The sequence below is a fragment of the Rhinoraja longicauda genome, chromosome 14 (assembly GCF_053455715.1).
Source record: "Rhinoraja longicauda isolate Sanriku21f chromosome 14, sRhiLon1.1, whole genome shotgun sequence".
Taxonomy (NCBI): Eukaryota; Metazoa; Chordata; class Chondrichthyes; order Rajiformes; family Arhynchobatidae; genus Rhinoraja; species Rhinoraja longicauda.
Window position 1 is genome coordinate 38,328,590 of NC_135966.1, and position 14,731 is coordinate 38,343,320.

A 14,731-nucleotide genomic window follows, 5' to 3' on the forward strand; every position below is an offset into this window, starting at 1 on the left:
TAGGATGGGTGTCAAGGGTTCTGGGGAGAAGGCAGGAAAATGGGATTAGGAGGCAGAGATCAGCCATGATTGAATGGCGGAGTAAACTCGATGGGCCGAATGGCCTAATTCTACTCCTATAACTTGTGAACGTGAATTATTCATCAATTCTCGTGCAGGATCGTTGATCATAAACATTAGCTCAGTGTCCATGTAGTAATTTTGCCTGATCTGATTAACATTTCCCATGTTATTTTTATTTTTAGAGTTCCAAACATTTGCATTTTTTATTTCCTTTTGAATTTGTCATGTGTCTTTTTCGACGTTGTGGTTTACTGAGTGCGATCAGCTATTTTCTAGGGGAACTTTTGTACCAGAGTTCGACCACCTGCAATATGACAACGTATTGAGCATAAGAGCACGGCTGTTACTATATGTATATTACCAGTACCCCAGGTATATTACTTTACTGTGGGCCAGTAAGTCAATTTGGTGAATACTCTAAGTTAAAAAAAGATAAATTAATCAGCCTTCCTGCTGGAAACGAAAGAAAATATACTTTAAAAAAAATGTTATTTGATAAATCAGCTGCATTTCCAGACTTTATGAACGGCAGGAGAGGAGAGAGAGAGAGGGAGAGAGAGCGAGGGGGGGAGGGGGAGGGGGAGAGGGAGAGAGGGAGGGGGAGAGGGAGGGAGAGAGAGGGAGAGAAAGAGAGAGAGGGAGGGAGAGAGGGAGGGAGGGAGAGAGGGAGGGAGGGAGAGAGGGAGGGAGGGGGAGGGAGGGAGGGAGGGAGGGAGGGAGGGAGGGAGGGAGGGAGGGAGGGAGGGAGGGAGGGAGGGAGGGAGGGAGGGAGGGAGGGAGGGAGGGAGGGAGGGAGGGAGGGAGGGAGGGAGGGAGGGAGGGAGGGAGGGAGGGAGGAGAGAGGGAGGAGAGAGGGAGGGAGGGAAATAAACTCTGGAGAGAGCTGTTCACCTCCTTCTAGCAGTGGGGACACAAACGCGGCTACTCAGGCTCTGACAGCGTCGCGTTAACACTGGGTGGGAGTTTGAAACAGACCTGATAGGTTTGTACGAATCTGAGTCGCTGTCAGTTTCCAGTTGCAGGGGAGGCTGGGCTTGTTCCATGCGGGGCGGGGACAGGGACAGGGACAGGAGGCTGGGACAGGGGCAGGGACAGGGGGTAGGGACAGGAGGCTGGGACAGGGGGTAGGGACCGGAGGCTGGGACAGGGACAGGAGGCTGGGACAGGGGCAGGGACAGGAGGCTGGGACAGGAGGCGGGGACAGGGGCAGGGGCAGGGACAGGAGGCTGGGGCAGGGGCGGGGACAGGGGCAGGGGCAGGGGCAGGGACAGGAGGCTGGGGCAGGGGCGGGGACAGGGGCAGGAGGCGGGGACAGGAGGCGGGGACAGGCTGGGAGTTTCAGTGCTCCTTCTCCGGGAGTTTCACTGCCCAGTTGTCTTTCAGCTGATCGGCGGCCGTTCAGTTTCCTCCTCTCTGGCTGCCTCCCACCCTGGGAGAGTTCGCATCGCCCATTCATTACACAGAGGTCTTCGTTCTCCCTCTCCCCCCCCCCCTTTCCCTTTTTGTTTTTCCACCCCACCCACCACCTTTTCCAGAAACACAAACTGATGCAGATTCACAGGCACGGCCGGCGCGGGACCAGGCGAGAGGGAAAGCTGAACTGAAGTGGGCAAGGTGATGGATTATAGGGCTGGTATTATACGCCTGGGGACGATGTTGATGTTGATGTTGAGACTGGAGTGAGACTCCTTCCTGGTGATCTTGCAGGGCGGGTTCGATGCATGTAATGAGTGTGTGCATGTATTTCACTGCGAGCTCTCTTTAGCTGATGGTTTGCCCCGGTTTTTTTTGGTTTTTTTACATTGTTTTCTTGCAGGATGTCCCGCGGAGAAATCGTCCAAGTCCCCGACGATGCGCATTTCGCCTCGTTCAGGGAGCAGTGCGAACGCCACGAAGGCTGGACGGTGCAATACAGCAAAGGGGTGACCACCGTGTGGAACCGCAGACCGGAGGAGAACAAAACCGTGCAGAAACTAAAGGTAAAGGGGACAGAAAAACTGCACCACCGGGGGAGGAAACGTTCAAGTGCCTTTTCCCAAATGAATGCCACGTATCAGGCCCCGAGGGCCTGGGCGACAGGGAGAGGTTGAGCAGGCTGGGACTCTCTACCTTGGAGCGCAGGAGGATGAGGGCTGATCTTATGGAGGTGGAAATAAGCATGAGATGAATGGATCGGGTAAACGTGCAGTTTCGTTTCTTGCCCAGAGTAGGGGGGATCAAGAACCAGAAGACATAGGTATAAGGTGAGGAGGAGGGGGGTAGAAATTTAAAAGGAACCTGAAGGGTAACTTTAAAAGGAACCTGAAAGGGGTAACTTTTTTAACACAGTGGTTGGTGGGTGTATGGAACAAGCTGCCGGAGGAGATCATTGAAGCAGGTACTATAAACAATGTTTAAGGAACATTTTGGACAGGTACGAGGATAGGATAAGATAGGTTTAGAGGATATGGGCGAAACGCTGGCAGGTTGGACTAGTGTATATGGGACATGCTGGTAGGTGTGGGAAAGTTGGGCAGAAGAGCCTGTTTCCACACTGTGTGACAATGATTATGTATTGCATCGCAATAGATGGAAGGGAGTTGTTCCTGGGTGTTGGCCAATATCCCTCCATCCCTCCATGTCAATCACGCCTGAGTCAGAAGATTCAGAGTTTAAGACTCCCCGCAGAGAGACGAAGTGCAGAGCTTGGCTGGATTTCGCTGAGGAGGTGTTATTTTGTTGCATTTCTGCCTTGAGGAGATAATGGAGAGTCAGGGTGGTGTTTTCTTTGGAGTGGAGGTGGCCGATGAGGGAACTGGTAGAAGCGTTTACAAAATTATTGGAGAGACAGATTGTAAGGAACTTTTCTTCAGTCTGGAGAAGAGTTCCGACCCGAAACGTCACCTATTCCATTTCGCCAGAGATGCTGTCTGACCCTCTGAGTTGCTCCATCATTTTGTGTTTATCTTCGGTACAAACCAGCATCAGCAGTTCTTTCCTACACAGTGAGGAACTTTTTTCCTTCGTGCGTGTGAGGGCACTGTAAAGGGTTTAGAGGGGATTTGTGAAACTGATCTTTCACTGAGGTATGAATATTGATTTCTCTCATTTCAAGTAACCCTTGCATTCACTTTCTCGCCATTCCTCCCGCACCCTGCTTTCGTATCCCTTAATTATCACTTCGTCCACAGCCAACAATGGACCATTGTGGGCTCTACCTTTCTGAAGCTATTGGAGCCGGCTCTGAATTGTTCTGTACCTTTGGCACAATAAAGTGGACCGAGGGCTCTGTTTCAAGTGTTGTCGGGCTCCGTGTAATGAAATGGTAAACTGGTCATCTTCCCACATCCCCAATGTGAACTTTAAAATGTAGAAAAAAAAATAAAAAATAAAAAATGTAGAAACAAGGAACCGCATGTGTTAGTTTCTAACAAAAAAGACACAAAGTGCTGGAGTAACTCATAGGGTCAGGCAGCATCACTGGGAACATGGATAGATGATGTTTCGGATCAGGAGCCTACTGAACAGAAGGGTCCTGACTCGAAACGTCACCCATCCATGTTCTCCACAGATGCTGACTGCAACATGCTGAGTTACTCCAGCACACTGTGAAATGTCACCTATCCATGTTCACCACAGATGCTGCCTGACCTACTGAATTACTTCAGTACATTGGGAACTTTAAAATTCCCATTCTACTATTTGGGAAAAGTGAACAGGTGTCTCTGGACAATATTCTAGCACAGAAACGTGCTTTTCATCACATTTAGTATGACCGTTTATGCTGAAACCTGCTGTTGCTTTGAGATAATGAGGAAGGCTTTATAGAAATGAATGTTTGCTTTGTAATTAACAGAGAAAAAGTGTTAACAGAAACTGTCTAGCAGGTACTATTGTGATGTTTAAGAAACATTTGGACAGGGTCAAGGATAGGGTAGGCTTAGAGGTATGTGGTCCAACAGCAGGCAGGTGGGTCCAGTGTAGCGCATGTTTGTTCGGCATTGGCAAGATGGGCCGAAGGGCCTGATTCCAGGCTGTATGACTCTAAACAGAAAATGATAGAAAAGGCTAGGCAAGTCAGACAGCATCTGCTGAAAGCAGTTTGACAGCCTTTCATTGGTTTGGTGTTTGTGTGAGATTACTGTACATGAATTAACTCCTGCAGTTCCTGTTATTCAACCGTGATCAGACTTCAATGCATCTGGAACACGAGTATTTTTGTTACTTGTAACAAACTGCAGAGTTATCTTTTGTATTTTAATAACTAGGGTTCACAAATGTTCATGCTAATTTAAAGTTGCTTGCATCAATAATCAGTTGAGTGGCTAATCCTGCAATTTTGCCAATGTCTTGTCTTCTGTGATGGAGAAAAAAACAAACATTCTTTAACATTTTTTAAACGTTAGAGAAAATAATATTTTTACTTGTGCAGAAAATGACTTTGGAATGTTAGGGTAAGATCACAAGACATTTCCTGTGGTGGTTTCTAGAAATGGACAGTCACCGTCTTGAAATAAAGTTGTCCACCCAGGTAAGACTTGAGAAAGCATCGTCTTTATCCAGTGAGTAGTGAATCTTAGGACTGCCCTGTACAGGAGGGGTGTGGGGCTGTAGCTTGGTGTATCCAACAAAGAGGTAAATAGATTTTTGGATGTTAAAGGAATCAGAGGATGTTGATCCAGCTTAGGAAAGTGACAGTGTTAAGAGGTAGATTCATAGAGAAAGTTAATCTGTGATCTTGGAGTATCTGGGATAGTGGAGTAAATGCAAAGGATAAAGTGGCTCAGTCCTGCTTCTAATTCTCGCCCATCTCTCCTCCCGAAGAAGGGACAGCACGGTGGTGCATTGGTAGAGTTACCGCCTTACAGCGCCAGAGACCCAAATTCCATCCTGACTACGGGTGCTGTCCCTACGGAGTTCGTAAGTTCCTTCTGTGACTGTGTGGGTTTTCTCCAGGTGCTCCGGTTTCCTCCTACACTCAATAGACATACATGTTTCTAGGTTAATTGGCTTTGTTAAAAAATTTAAATTGTCCCTAGTGTGTGTAGGATAGTGTTAGCGTGGGGGGAGCGCTGGTCAGTGTGGACTCGGTGGGCCTCTCGAAACTAAAAACTAAAGATGTATCTCTAAACCATAAGGATAAAAGGTCCTGCTTCTAGTTCTCGCCTCCAGCTCTTCACCTCCCCCACCACCCCCTACTTTCAGTCTGAAGAAGGATCCTGACCCAAAATGTCAGATGCTGCCTGACCCACTGTAACTCCAGTTCTTTGTGTCTATTTCTAGTACTTGTATTATTTTGATGATTGTTTTTAATATTGTCAAATGTAAAGCTGAAGTGCAATGTCTCAGTTGGAAAGATTATTGAAATCACTGCCACATACCGAGGATAGCAGTATAGTTCATGTTATGTTACATCCTTATAGGATCATGTCAAATCACTGAATGTAAATGCATTGTCGACGATGCAAAATGTATTTCATGTTTCATTGGACTGATAGGTTATTCCATGAAGAAAAATTGTCCAATCTCTCTAAAAATCAAGTAGGTAAATGGATAAAGATCCATATGATTATTGAACAGATTGACTGGGAATCCTTGGGCAAGGTGTCTTGACTTGAAAGGGAGACTGAACAAAGTATTTAAGGTTAAAAACAAGGTGCTGGTGGAACTCAGTGGGTCAGACAGCATCTGTAGAGAAATGGACAAGTGACGTTACTTCAGATGACATTACCTGTAACGTCACCTGTTCATTTCCTCCACAAATGCTGCCTGACCCGCTGAGTTTCTCCAGCACTTTGTGTTTTGCTCAAGATTCTGAGGAAGGGTCCCGACCTGAAACGTGACCCATCCTTTTGCTCCAGAGCTGCTGCCTGACCTGCTGACCTACTCCATAACTTTGTGTCTATCCGCAGTTTGTTGAGTCTCCCAAAATATTTAAGGTGGCCACCTCAGAACCCAGAAAACTGCAAGTCATCGTGGTCTCTAATAGATCTAGTTGGGAATTTGGGGAACCTTTACACACAGAGTGTTAAAATATGAACTTCTCAACTGCAAGGAGAAGTTGTGGTGTCTGAATGCATTTAAGGCAAATCTATAAAAAAAACATGTAAGGGGGTAAAGATTAGATGGATTTTCTTGATGAGATTTTCTGATGTTGATGTAGTTCAGTTGAAATCCGTTGCAGAGCAAAGGCCACTGTTGGGCTGAGTGACTGATTTCTGGTGTGTAGATTCTATTTTGCAACAAAGGTTGTAGATTTGCAAAAAAAAACTATCATGCCGTGGGTTTTCCCAGGTGCTCCAGTTTCCTCACATACTCCAAAGACGTATGAGTTTATAGGCTAATTGGCATGGTGAGATTGTGAAATGTTGCAGGTGTGTGAATGTTCATCGTACGTTTTATTGCACTGGTTTTTAAAACATACTTACAATAAAGCTTTTCACAGCTACATTTTCTTTCAATGTGACAATGATGAGAGAGAGGGAGAGGGGGAGAGAGAGAGAGAGGGAGAGAGAGAGAGATCTTCTGCTACAAAATGCTGAAGTTAAATAACCTCAATAGTCTACTTCCTGCAAAGTTAACTTAGATATGTAGTGTTGACACAAACCACAAGTCTAATGGACCGTTTGGTGCTTCATTTCCGCCCAAGCCTTCACCCAACAGTCAGCTCAATTCAATGGTTCAACGTGTAAGGAGGAACTGCAGATGCTGGTTTGATGCGGCTCTGAAGAAGAGCCTCGACCCAAAAAGCCACCTATTCCTTTTCTTCATAGATGCTGCCTGACGTGCTAAGTTACTCCAGCTGTTTGTGTCTATCTTCAATGGTTCAATGATAAACACAAAGTGCTGGATTAACAGCGGGTGAGGCAGCATCGATGGAGAAAAAGTATAGGTGACATTTCGGGTCGGAACCCTTCTTCTCACTCAATGGTTCTTTACCATCAAATGTACCGAGGTATGGTAAAATTCTTTTTTTTTTGCATACAATTCAGTAAATTTTCACAATACCTTAGCACCAACCCAGATCAAGTACAAAGTGTATAGAAATAGTCCATTGAGAACATCTACAAGAGTTACTAGGTTTTGGCGCCATTTTCACAGTCCAAGTCGCTTTAAGTGCGGATGGCCATAAAGGCCCATTGTCCTGGCGATGATGGCAGGCCAAGCAAAGTTGCGGACATCCTCCACCGTTGCTGCACCACTCTGTGCCACTTCAGGGCACGTCCAGTCTGTGCACCCCGTCCCTTGGTGCGGCGCCCGGTCAAGTTGAACCCAGGCTGCTGCAGGGACTCCACCTTGGTCTGGATCTTCACACCGGCTAGCGAACCATCATCCCTCTCCTAGCCCTTGCCACCATACATACATGTGAGGTCTGGGGACACCCTCCGCAGCCAACCTTGATGGCGCAGAAGGTAAGACATCAGGTTCCTCTTACCGGGCCTTTCATCTTGCGTCCGTAGTCGCCGACTCTCTCTATCCTCATCAACAGATCTCCGGTCCTTGGGGGGGGTGAGCAGGGGCCAAACTCAACTAGTTCCCCCTTCGGCCTAGGTTTCCCGGTTCCACGTCCCTCTGCGGCAGATGGGCCTCTTCCTGTGTTGTACTGATCTATGTTCTGTTGTACTTCTGTTACTTTAGTGATATAATCACAAATAATGTGCTGAGAGAACCGAAGATCAAAAAACCATAAACAGCAGTGAAACTAATCCAACTATAGATCCAGAAAAGTAAGAAGAACTACTTGTGCATACTTTTCCCAGGGTCCATAGACATCTGTCTCCATCACACAAAATGCCAACAAATGCAGCATTTTGAGCTAATTACCGAAGTATATGAGAAAGTAAATAGTTTGGTTTTATTACTTCATGGTGGCGCAGTGGTAGAATTGCTGCCTTACAACGCCAGGGGACGGATTTGATCCTGACTATGGGTGCTGTCTGTACGGAGTTTGTACGTTCTCCTCCTGTGTTTGTACGTCCTCCTCGTGAGTCCTCCTGCATGGGTTTTCTCCGGGATCCACGGTTTCTTCCCGCACTCCAAAGGCGTACAAGTTTGTGGGTTAATTGGCATGGTATAATTGTAAATTGTCCCGAGAGTGTAGGATAGTTTTAGTGTGCGGGGATCGCTGGACGGCATGGACTCGGTGGGCCGAAGGGCCTGTTTCCATGCTGTGTCTCTAAAAAAAGGCTAAAAGAAACATCCTATTCCGCGTTGAAGTCTTGCAGCAATCCTATTGATTTTAGAGCTCTGGCATTTAAAATGTAATGCCAAACATTAATTGGATTGACCTACCCACATAGTTTTCTGCAACACATTGCACAGACTTAGAGAATTACACCGCACAGAATGAGTCCACTGAGCTCATCTTGGTCTGGCTGTGTCTTTGATTCAGCTTTCACAGTAAGTCCTGAGCCCTTGATCTTTCCCGTGACATCAATGATTTCTAATTCAATATTTATCCAGTTCTCTTAAGTTATTACTGACTCCGTTCCCATCACCATTTAGATAGGACATTCCACAGCAAAGCAACTTGCTGCGTAAAATATTTCTACTTTTATATGTCTAATATAGTTCTTCTGCCAATTAGATTAAATCAGTATTCTCTGATTACTGACCTTTGAAGAGCAGCATAAAGAAGTCTTGCCTATTAAAAGCCTTCATGATTTTTTGAGCATTAAGTTATGAATATTGGCATGAAACTTATTTAGCAGCTTGGCATCTGAATTGAAATATGCTCCCACAAGAATTTATATATATATACGCACAATATTTGATGTATATATGCACAAAGGTTTTCTTCATTTTGGATAGTTTGCTTATTTTGGCCAGCCATTGAGAATTATATGCGAGACATAACCGGAGACTCAGGTTCGATCCTGACTACGGGTGCTGCACTGTAAGGAGTTTGTACGTCCTCCCCGTGACCTGCGTGGGGTTTCTCCGAGATCTTCGGTTTCCTCCCACACTCCAAAGACGTACAGGTATGTAGGTTAATTGACTGGGTAAATGTAAAAAATTGTCCCTAGTGGGTGTAGGATAGTGTTAATGTGTGGGAATCGTTGGGCGGCACGGACTTGGTGGGCCGAAAAGGCCTGTTTCCGCGCTGTATATATATGATATGATATGATTAAAGAGGCAAAACAGCTAATGGAACTCTGCATCCACTGCAAACAAAAATACCTCCAAGTTCCTAAGGAGGGTTAGGTATGGATTTATCCAACGTTGAGTAATGGAGATTCTTGGTATGCCGCACAGACAGAAACCTGTCAATTTATGTCTAAATTGCATTAAAGTGGTACAAATCTAAAGAGGCTTCAGACAGGCTCTGTGAATTTTGCATTAGCTGTCTGTGAAGTTCGACTTAATCCTATCAATGTCAGTTCACACTTGGGTGTGTGCTTGCATATAAAAAGATTAAAAAACCCATTAAGTATGGAAAGCTGAAACTGTTAGGTTCCATTATGTTGAAAATATATATTTTGGCAGCCCGTTGAGAGATGTTCATGAGCGCGATATAGACTATGAGGATGGTTGTACTCCTGTAATGTTATCTTCGACGCACTCCATCCCGCTCGAACCATGGTGTTTGGCCTTCTCTGATCACTGAAGCCCAATGCAGGCATCTCCTCTGCAGGAAGCTGTCTCTTATGTACTTATGATTTTTCCCTTTGGAACCCCTCTGTGGTTGGCAGAAATTCAGGGCCACAGAATAATGTGGGCAGCACAGTGCACAATCTGTGCCTTCATGGATATGAACCTATGTGACAGGAGATACAAGGACTGATGGTGCTTTGGGATTCTGCAGCTCACAGTTGACCTGCTGCAAAATGCAAGGAACTTTTGGCACTGGAAACCTATAAGAAAACCAGAAAATGCTGAAGATATTCGCATGGGCTGCACAGTGGCTCATCGGCAGAGTGGCTGCCTTGCAGCACCAGAGACCCGAGTTCAATCCTAACTAAGGGGGCTGTCTGTACGGAGTTTTACGTTTTCCCTGTGACCGCAGGGGTTTTCTCCGGGTGCTCTGGTTTCCTCCCACACTCCAAAGATTTGTAGGTTGTGTAGGAGTGAATTGCAGATGCTGGTTTACACTGAAGATAGACACTAAAATGCTGGAGTAACTCAAGGGGTCAGGTAGCATCTCTGGAGAAAAGGAATAGGTGATATTTTGGGTTGAAACCCTTCTTTAGAATGTCCAATCCAAAATGTCACCTATTCCTTTTCTCCAGAGATGCTGCCTGACCTGCGGAGTTACTCCAACATTTTGTGTCTATCTTAGGTTTGTAGGTTAATTGGCTTCTGTAAATTGCCCCTGGCGTGTCGGATAACAAAGGGTTATTGTACGGGTGATCGTTGGTCAGCGCCATTTGGTGGGCTGAATGGCCTGTTTCCAAGCTGTTTTTCTAAAATATATATATATTTTAAATACTCGGTAGGTAAAACAACATCTTTCCACATATGCTGCCAGTCCTGTGGAGTATCTCCAACACATTGTTTTTCTGTATGTGTTGTGAAACAAATGTTGTCACAGTCTTGTGAGGGGACTAATATCTACACTACCACCCGGAGCAGGAATCAGGTTTCTCTGGTCCTCATTATCCCCACCATTAACTCCCACCTCCCATATACCCCGCACAACATCCCTATCCAAAGAACCATCCTCGATAATTTCTGTCGCCTTCATTGGAATTCCACCACCAGACACGTCTTCCGTTTCTTTCCCCTCACACGTCTTGCTTCCCTCTTCCAACTCTGTCAATGGCTCCCCCTTTCTTTTAGTTTATTTAGAGATACAGCACGGAAACAGGCCCTTCAGACCGAGTCCGCACCGACCAGCGTTCCCCGTACATTAACACTATCCTACACTCGGGACAATTTTCACATATATGTACACCAAGCCAATGAACTCACAAACCTGTACATTTTGAAGTGTGGGAGGAAACCAAAGTTCTCGGAGAAAACCCACGGGAAGAACGTACAAACTCCGTACAGACAAGCACCCGTAGCCGGGATCGAACCCGGGTCTCTGGCGCTGTAAGCGTTGTAAGGCAGCAGACCTACTGCTGTGTCACCGCCTTCTCACAGCATTTTCCCCATACAACTGCAGGGAATGCATTCCTGGCCTTTACTTGTTCCCTGACCACCATCCAGGGACTCAAAGACTCCTGGGCGAAACAACAATTTGCCTGACCAACTTCCAATGTAGCATATTCCATTCAGTGCCCATGTGTGGTCTCCTGTACAATGGAAAGCCAATGCAGATTGGATGACGTGCATTGCAGAATAACTCTTTGCAATCGCAAGGGTGACCCTGAGACTGTCACTTTAATGCTCCAACTCACTTCCTCCCTAACATCTGTATTTGGCTTCACACTCTGTTTAATGAAACTCAATATAATCATCTCATTTTCTGACCAAGCACATTGCAGTCCTTGCATGCAACTTTGAATTCAAAAGTTTCAGAAGATGAGCAATTTTGATTCTGAGTCTTGTTCATCAACCTGTAATATTAACTCTATTCACCACCCTGGCCACAGTCTCATCTCACTGAGATGGTAGAAGAGCCTGAGAACCGTGACTTCTAAGTTCAAGAACAGTTTCATCCTATCAGCCATCAGGCTCCTGAACCACTGCACCACCCTAACCACAACCCTACCACAGCAATGAACCACTGTGGACTTTGTGTAAGGTTGCACTACATCCTGTCTTGCACTATCATGGACCGTCTGCTTACATAGAGCATCTGTCTAACAACTCATAGGAGCAGAATTAGGCCATTCAGCCCATCATGTCGGCTCTACCATTCATTCATGGCTGATCTATCTTTCCCTCTCAATCCCATTCTCCTGCCTTCTCCCCATAACCTTTGACACCCTTACTAAACAGGTACTTGTCAATCTCCGCTTTAAAAATACCCAAAGACTTGATGGTGAATTCCACAGATCTACCACCCTTAGCCAAAAGAAATTCCTCCTTATCTCCCCTCAAATGTTACGCCCTTTTATCCTGAGGCTGTGCCCTCTGGTACTAGACTCTCCCACAAGAGGAAACATCCTCTCCACATTCACTCTCTCCAGGCCTTTCACAATTCATATTCACATTTATGACTAATTGATGGCAGGCTTTTTTGTTGGTTTTTTTCCCGTTAATGTGCTAAAGCTACATTAAGTAAGGGCGTATATGACAATGAAATAATCTTGAAGACTCTTGACTCTTCTCATAGAAAAAAAAGACACAAAGTGCTGGAATAACTCAGCGGGTCAGGCAGCATCTCTGGAGTACATGGGCAGGTGACGTTTTGGATCGGGACCCTTTTTTAGCAGTGTTGCAGTGCTAATCTTTCAGGTGCCGGAGCTGTCATTGGTGCCAGAGTGGCTGCTGTTAAATTCCCCGCTAGTTAAAATTCCCCACTGTTTATTTATTTATTTTTTACAGAGGTGCTAGAGAGGCGCTCCGGTGAGAGGTGCTAGAGAGGCTCCGGTGAGAGGTGCTAGAGAGGCGCTCCGGTGAGAGGTGCTAGAGAGGCGCTCCGGTGAGAGGTGCTAGAGAGGCGCTCCGGTGAGAGGTGCTAGAGAGGCGCTCCGGTGAGAGGTGCTAGAGAGGCGCTCCGGTGAGAGGTGCTAGAGAGGCGCTCCGGTGAGAGGTGCTAGAGAGGCGCTCCGGTGAGAGGTGCTAGAGAGGCGCTCCGGTGAGACTGTTCTTCAGTCCGATTGTGGTGGGGTGAAGCGAAAGCTGGAGAGGCAGGGTAAAGCCTGTTGAGTGATAGGTGGAAACATGTGAGGTGGTGGGGGGGGGGTTGTTAGACAGATGGTTGGACTAAAGCCAGAGATGAAAAGATAAAAGGTGAGAGATAAGAATAGAAGAGATGCAAACTGTGAAGCTAGAAGAATGTATATACGTCGAAGAGGAAGGGGAGGGAAATGGTTGTGAGTCTAGGTAGGCAACAGAGAAGAGAGGGGTGGGGGAGGGGGCAGTTGGAGGTTGGTTACCTCAATGTAGAAGCTGTCTGACCTGCTGAGCAGTCTCTTTTGTTTCATTTTTTCAGCAACTACCACGCATTTAGTCGACCAGAGTAGCACTATTTATTTTCTTCTGTCTCGTCCATTCTTCACCCTCTGTTCACACCACCATTCTTCACCCTCTGTTCACCATTTGTTCATCACCAAAGCTTGTGATGAACAAGCTTTCACCACTCTCTGTCAAAGATCACCAGTACGACTTGTGTCATTCTATGCCTCTTGGTCTCCATCCTATCGTTGGCCTTATCCTTGTTTTCTATGACCCTCACCCTTCTCTGCAACTTGAAACGTAAAGAGTCGATCCGGGGTCTCTGACGCTGTGAGGCAGCAGCTCCACCAGCTGCAGCTCTACCAGCGACTTCCACTCATCCTCATCTAGATCTTCGAGCTGAAATGCAAAGTCTTTTGCTCTCTCCACAGCTGCCGACTGACTTGCTGAGTGTTTCCAGCGTTTTATAGGTTTTTTTTCAAATTTTCAATTCTCTCCATAATGTAGAAAGCAGAAATAGATTTCTTCAGCATTCTCTATCTTTTAAATTAAATTATTATGTAATGTGGATATTGTTGACAAGGCAAACATTTTATCCCTTGAACTGAGTGACATACTTGTTCTATTCAACCACTTTGTTGGGTATGGTTCACTTGGAAACCTGACTTGGCTCGAGTGCCGATTTAATTTCCTAAAAAGTATACAAGTTACTTTTTTCAAAAATAAAATCCACTGTTCAAATCATCATTTGTCATTTTTTTAGTTTTATGGATTTAGAGAAACATTGTGGAAATAGGCCCTTCGGCCCACAGAGTCCACATCGACCAACGATCACCCATTCATATTAGTTCTGCATTATCGCACTTTCTCATAAATTCCCTCTGCACTAGGGGCAATTTTTACAGAGGCCAGTTAACCTACAAACCCGCACGTCTTTGGGATATGGGAGGAAACCGGTGCACCCGGAGAAACCTCCATGGGTCACAGGGAGAACGTGCAGATTCCACATGCACAGCACCTGAGGTTAGGATCCAACCCAGGTCTCTGGTGTTGTGTGTTGGCAGGTCTACCAGCTACACCTCTGTTCCTTCTTTCCAAGACTTTATATTACAGTTTTATTTAATTGCTTGAATCTAAGTTCCCCAGTTGTGATAATGAAACTCAAATCCCCGTCAGTCGATCAATAGTCCACACACTGGTCTTCTTGCTGACTATAAGCACAATTCACAAATACTGAAAGTCTCGGGGCTTTATTCCAGTGTTCTGAATCTGGCCACATTGATTTTGTGTGAGTGCATTCAATAAAGTTCCTTGTTGCTCATCCACCTTTTCAGATCTTGCCCAGTACTGCATCAAAATCTTTATTTTGTAAAGTGATGATTTAGTGCATTATTACTTTCTTGAAATATACTTTTGGGGCGGCACAGTGGCACAGCGGTAGAGTTGCTGCCCCCCTTACAGCGCCAGAGACCCGGGTTAGATCTTGACTATGGGTGCTGTAAGAAAATAACTGCAGATGCTGGTACAAATCGAAAGTATTTATTCACAAAATGCTGGAGTAACTCAGCTGGTCAGGCACCATCTCAGGAGAGAAGGAATGGGTGACGTTTCAGGTGGAGACCCTTCTTCAGACTGAGGTCTTGACTATGGGTGCTATCTGTACGGAGTTGGTGCGTTCCTC

General features: G+C 45.8%; 1 protein-coding gene across 2 annotated transcripts in view; it reads left to right on the top strand.

Annotated features, from left to right (window-relative positions):
- The first annotated feature begins 953 nt into the window (after window positions 1–953).
- Window positions 954–14,731, top strand: part of stard15 (StAR-related lipid transfer (START) domain containing 15) — a 108,333-nt gene continuing 94,555 nt past the window's right edge. The window contains exons 1-2 of one of the 2 annotated variants that reach the window (XM_078411735.1): window positions 954–1,045; window positions 1,880–2,042. In XM_078411735.1, the coding sequence (XP_078267861.1) occupies window positions 1,881–2,042 (162 nt within the window). In that variant the 5' untranslated portion in view covers window positions 954–1,045; window position 1,880. Of the gene's footprint in view, window positions 1,046–1,431; window positions 1,678–1,879; window positions 2,043–14,731 lie in introns of those variants that run through there. The other variant, XM_078411734.1, reaches the window with a different exon arrangement.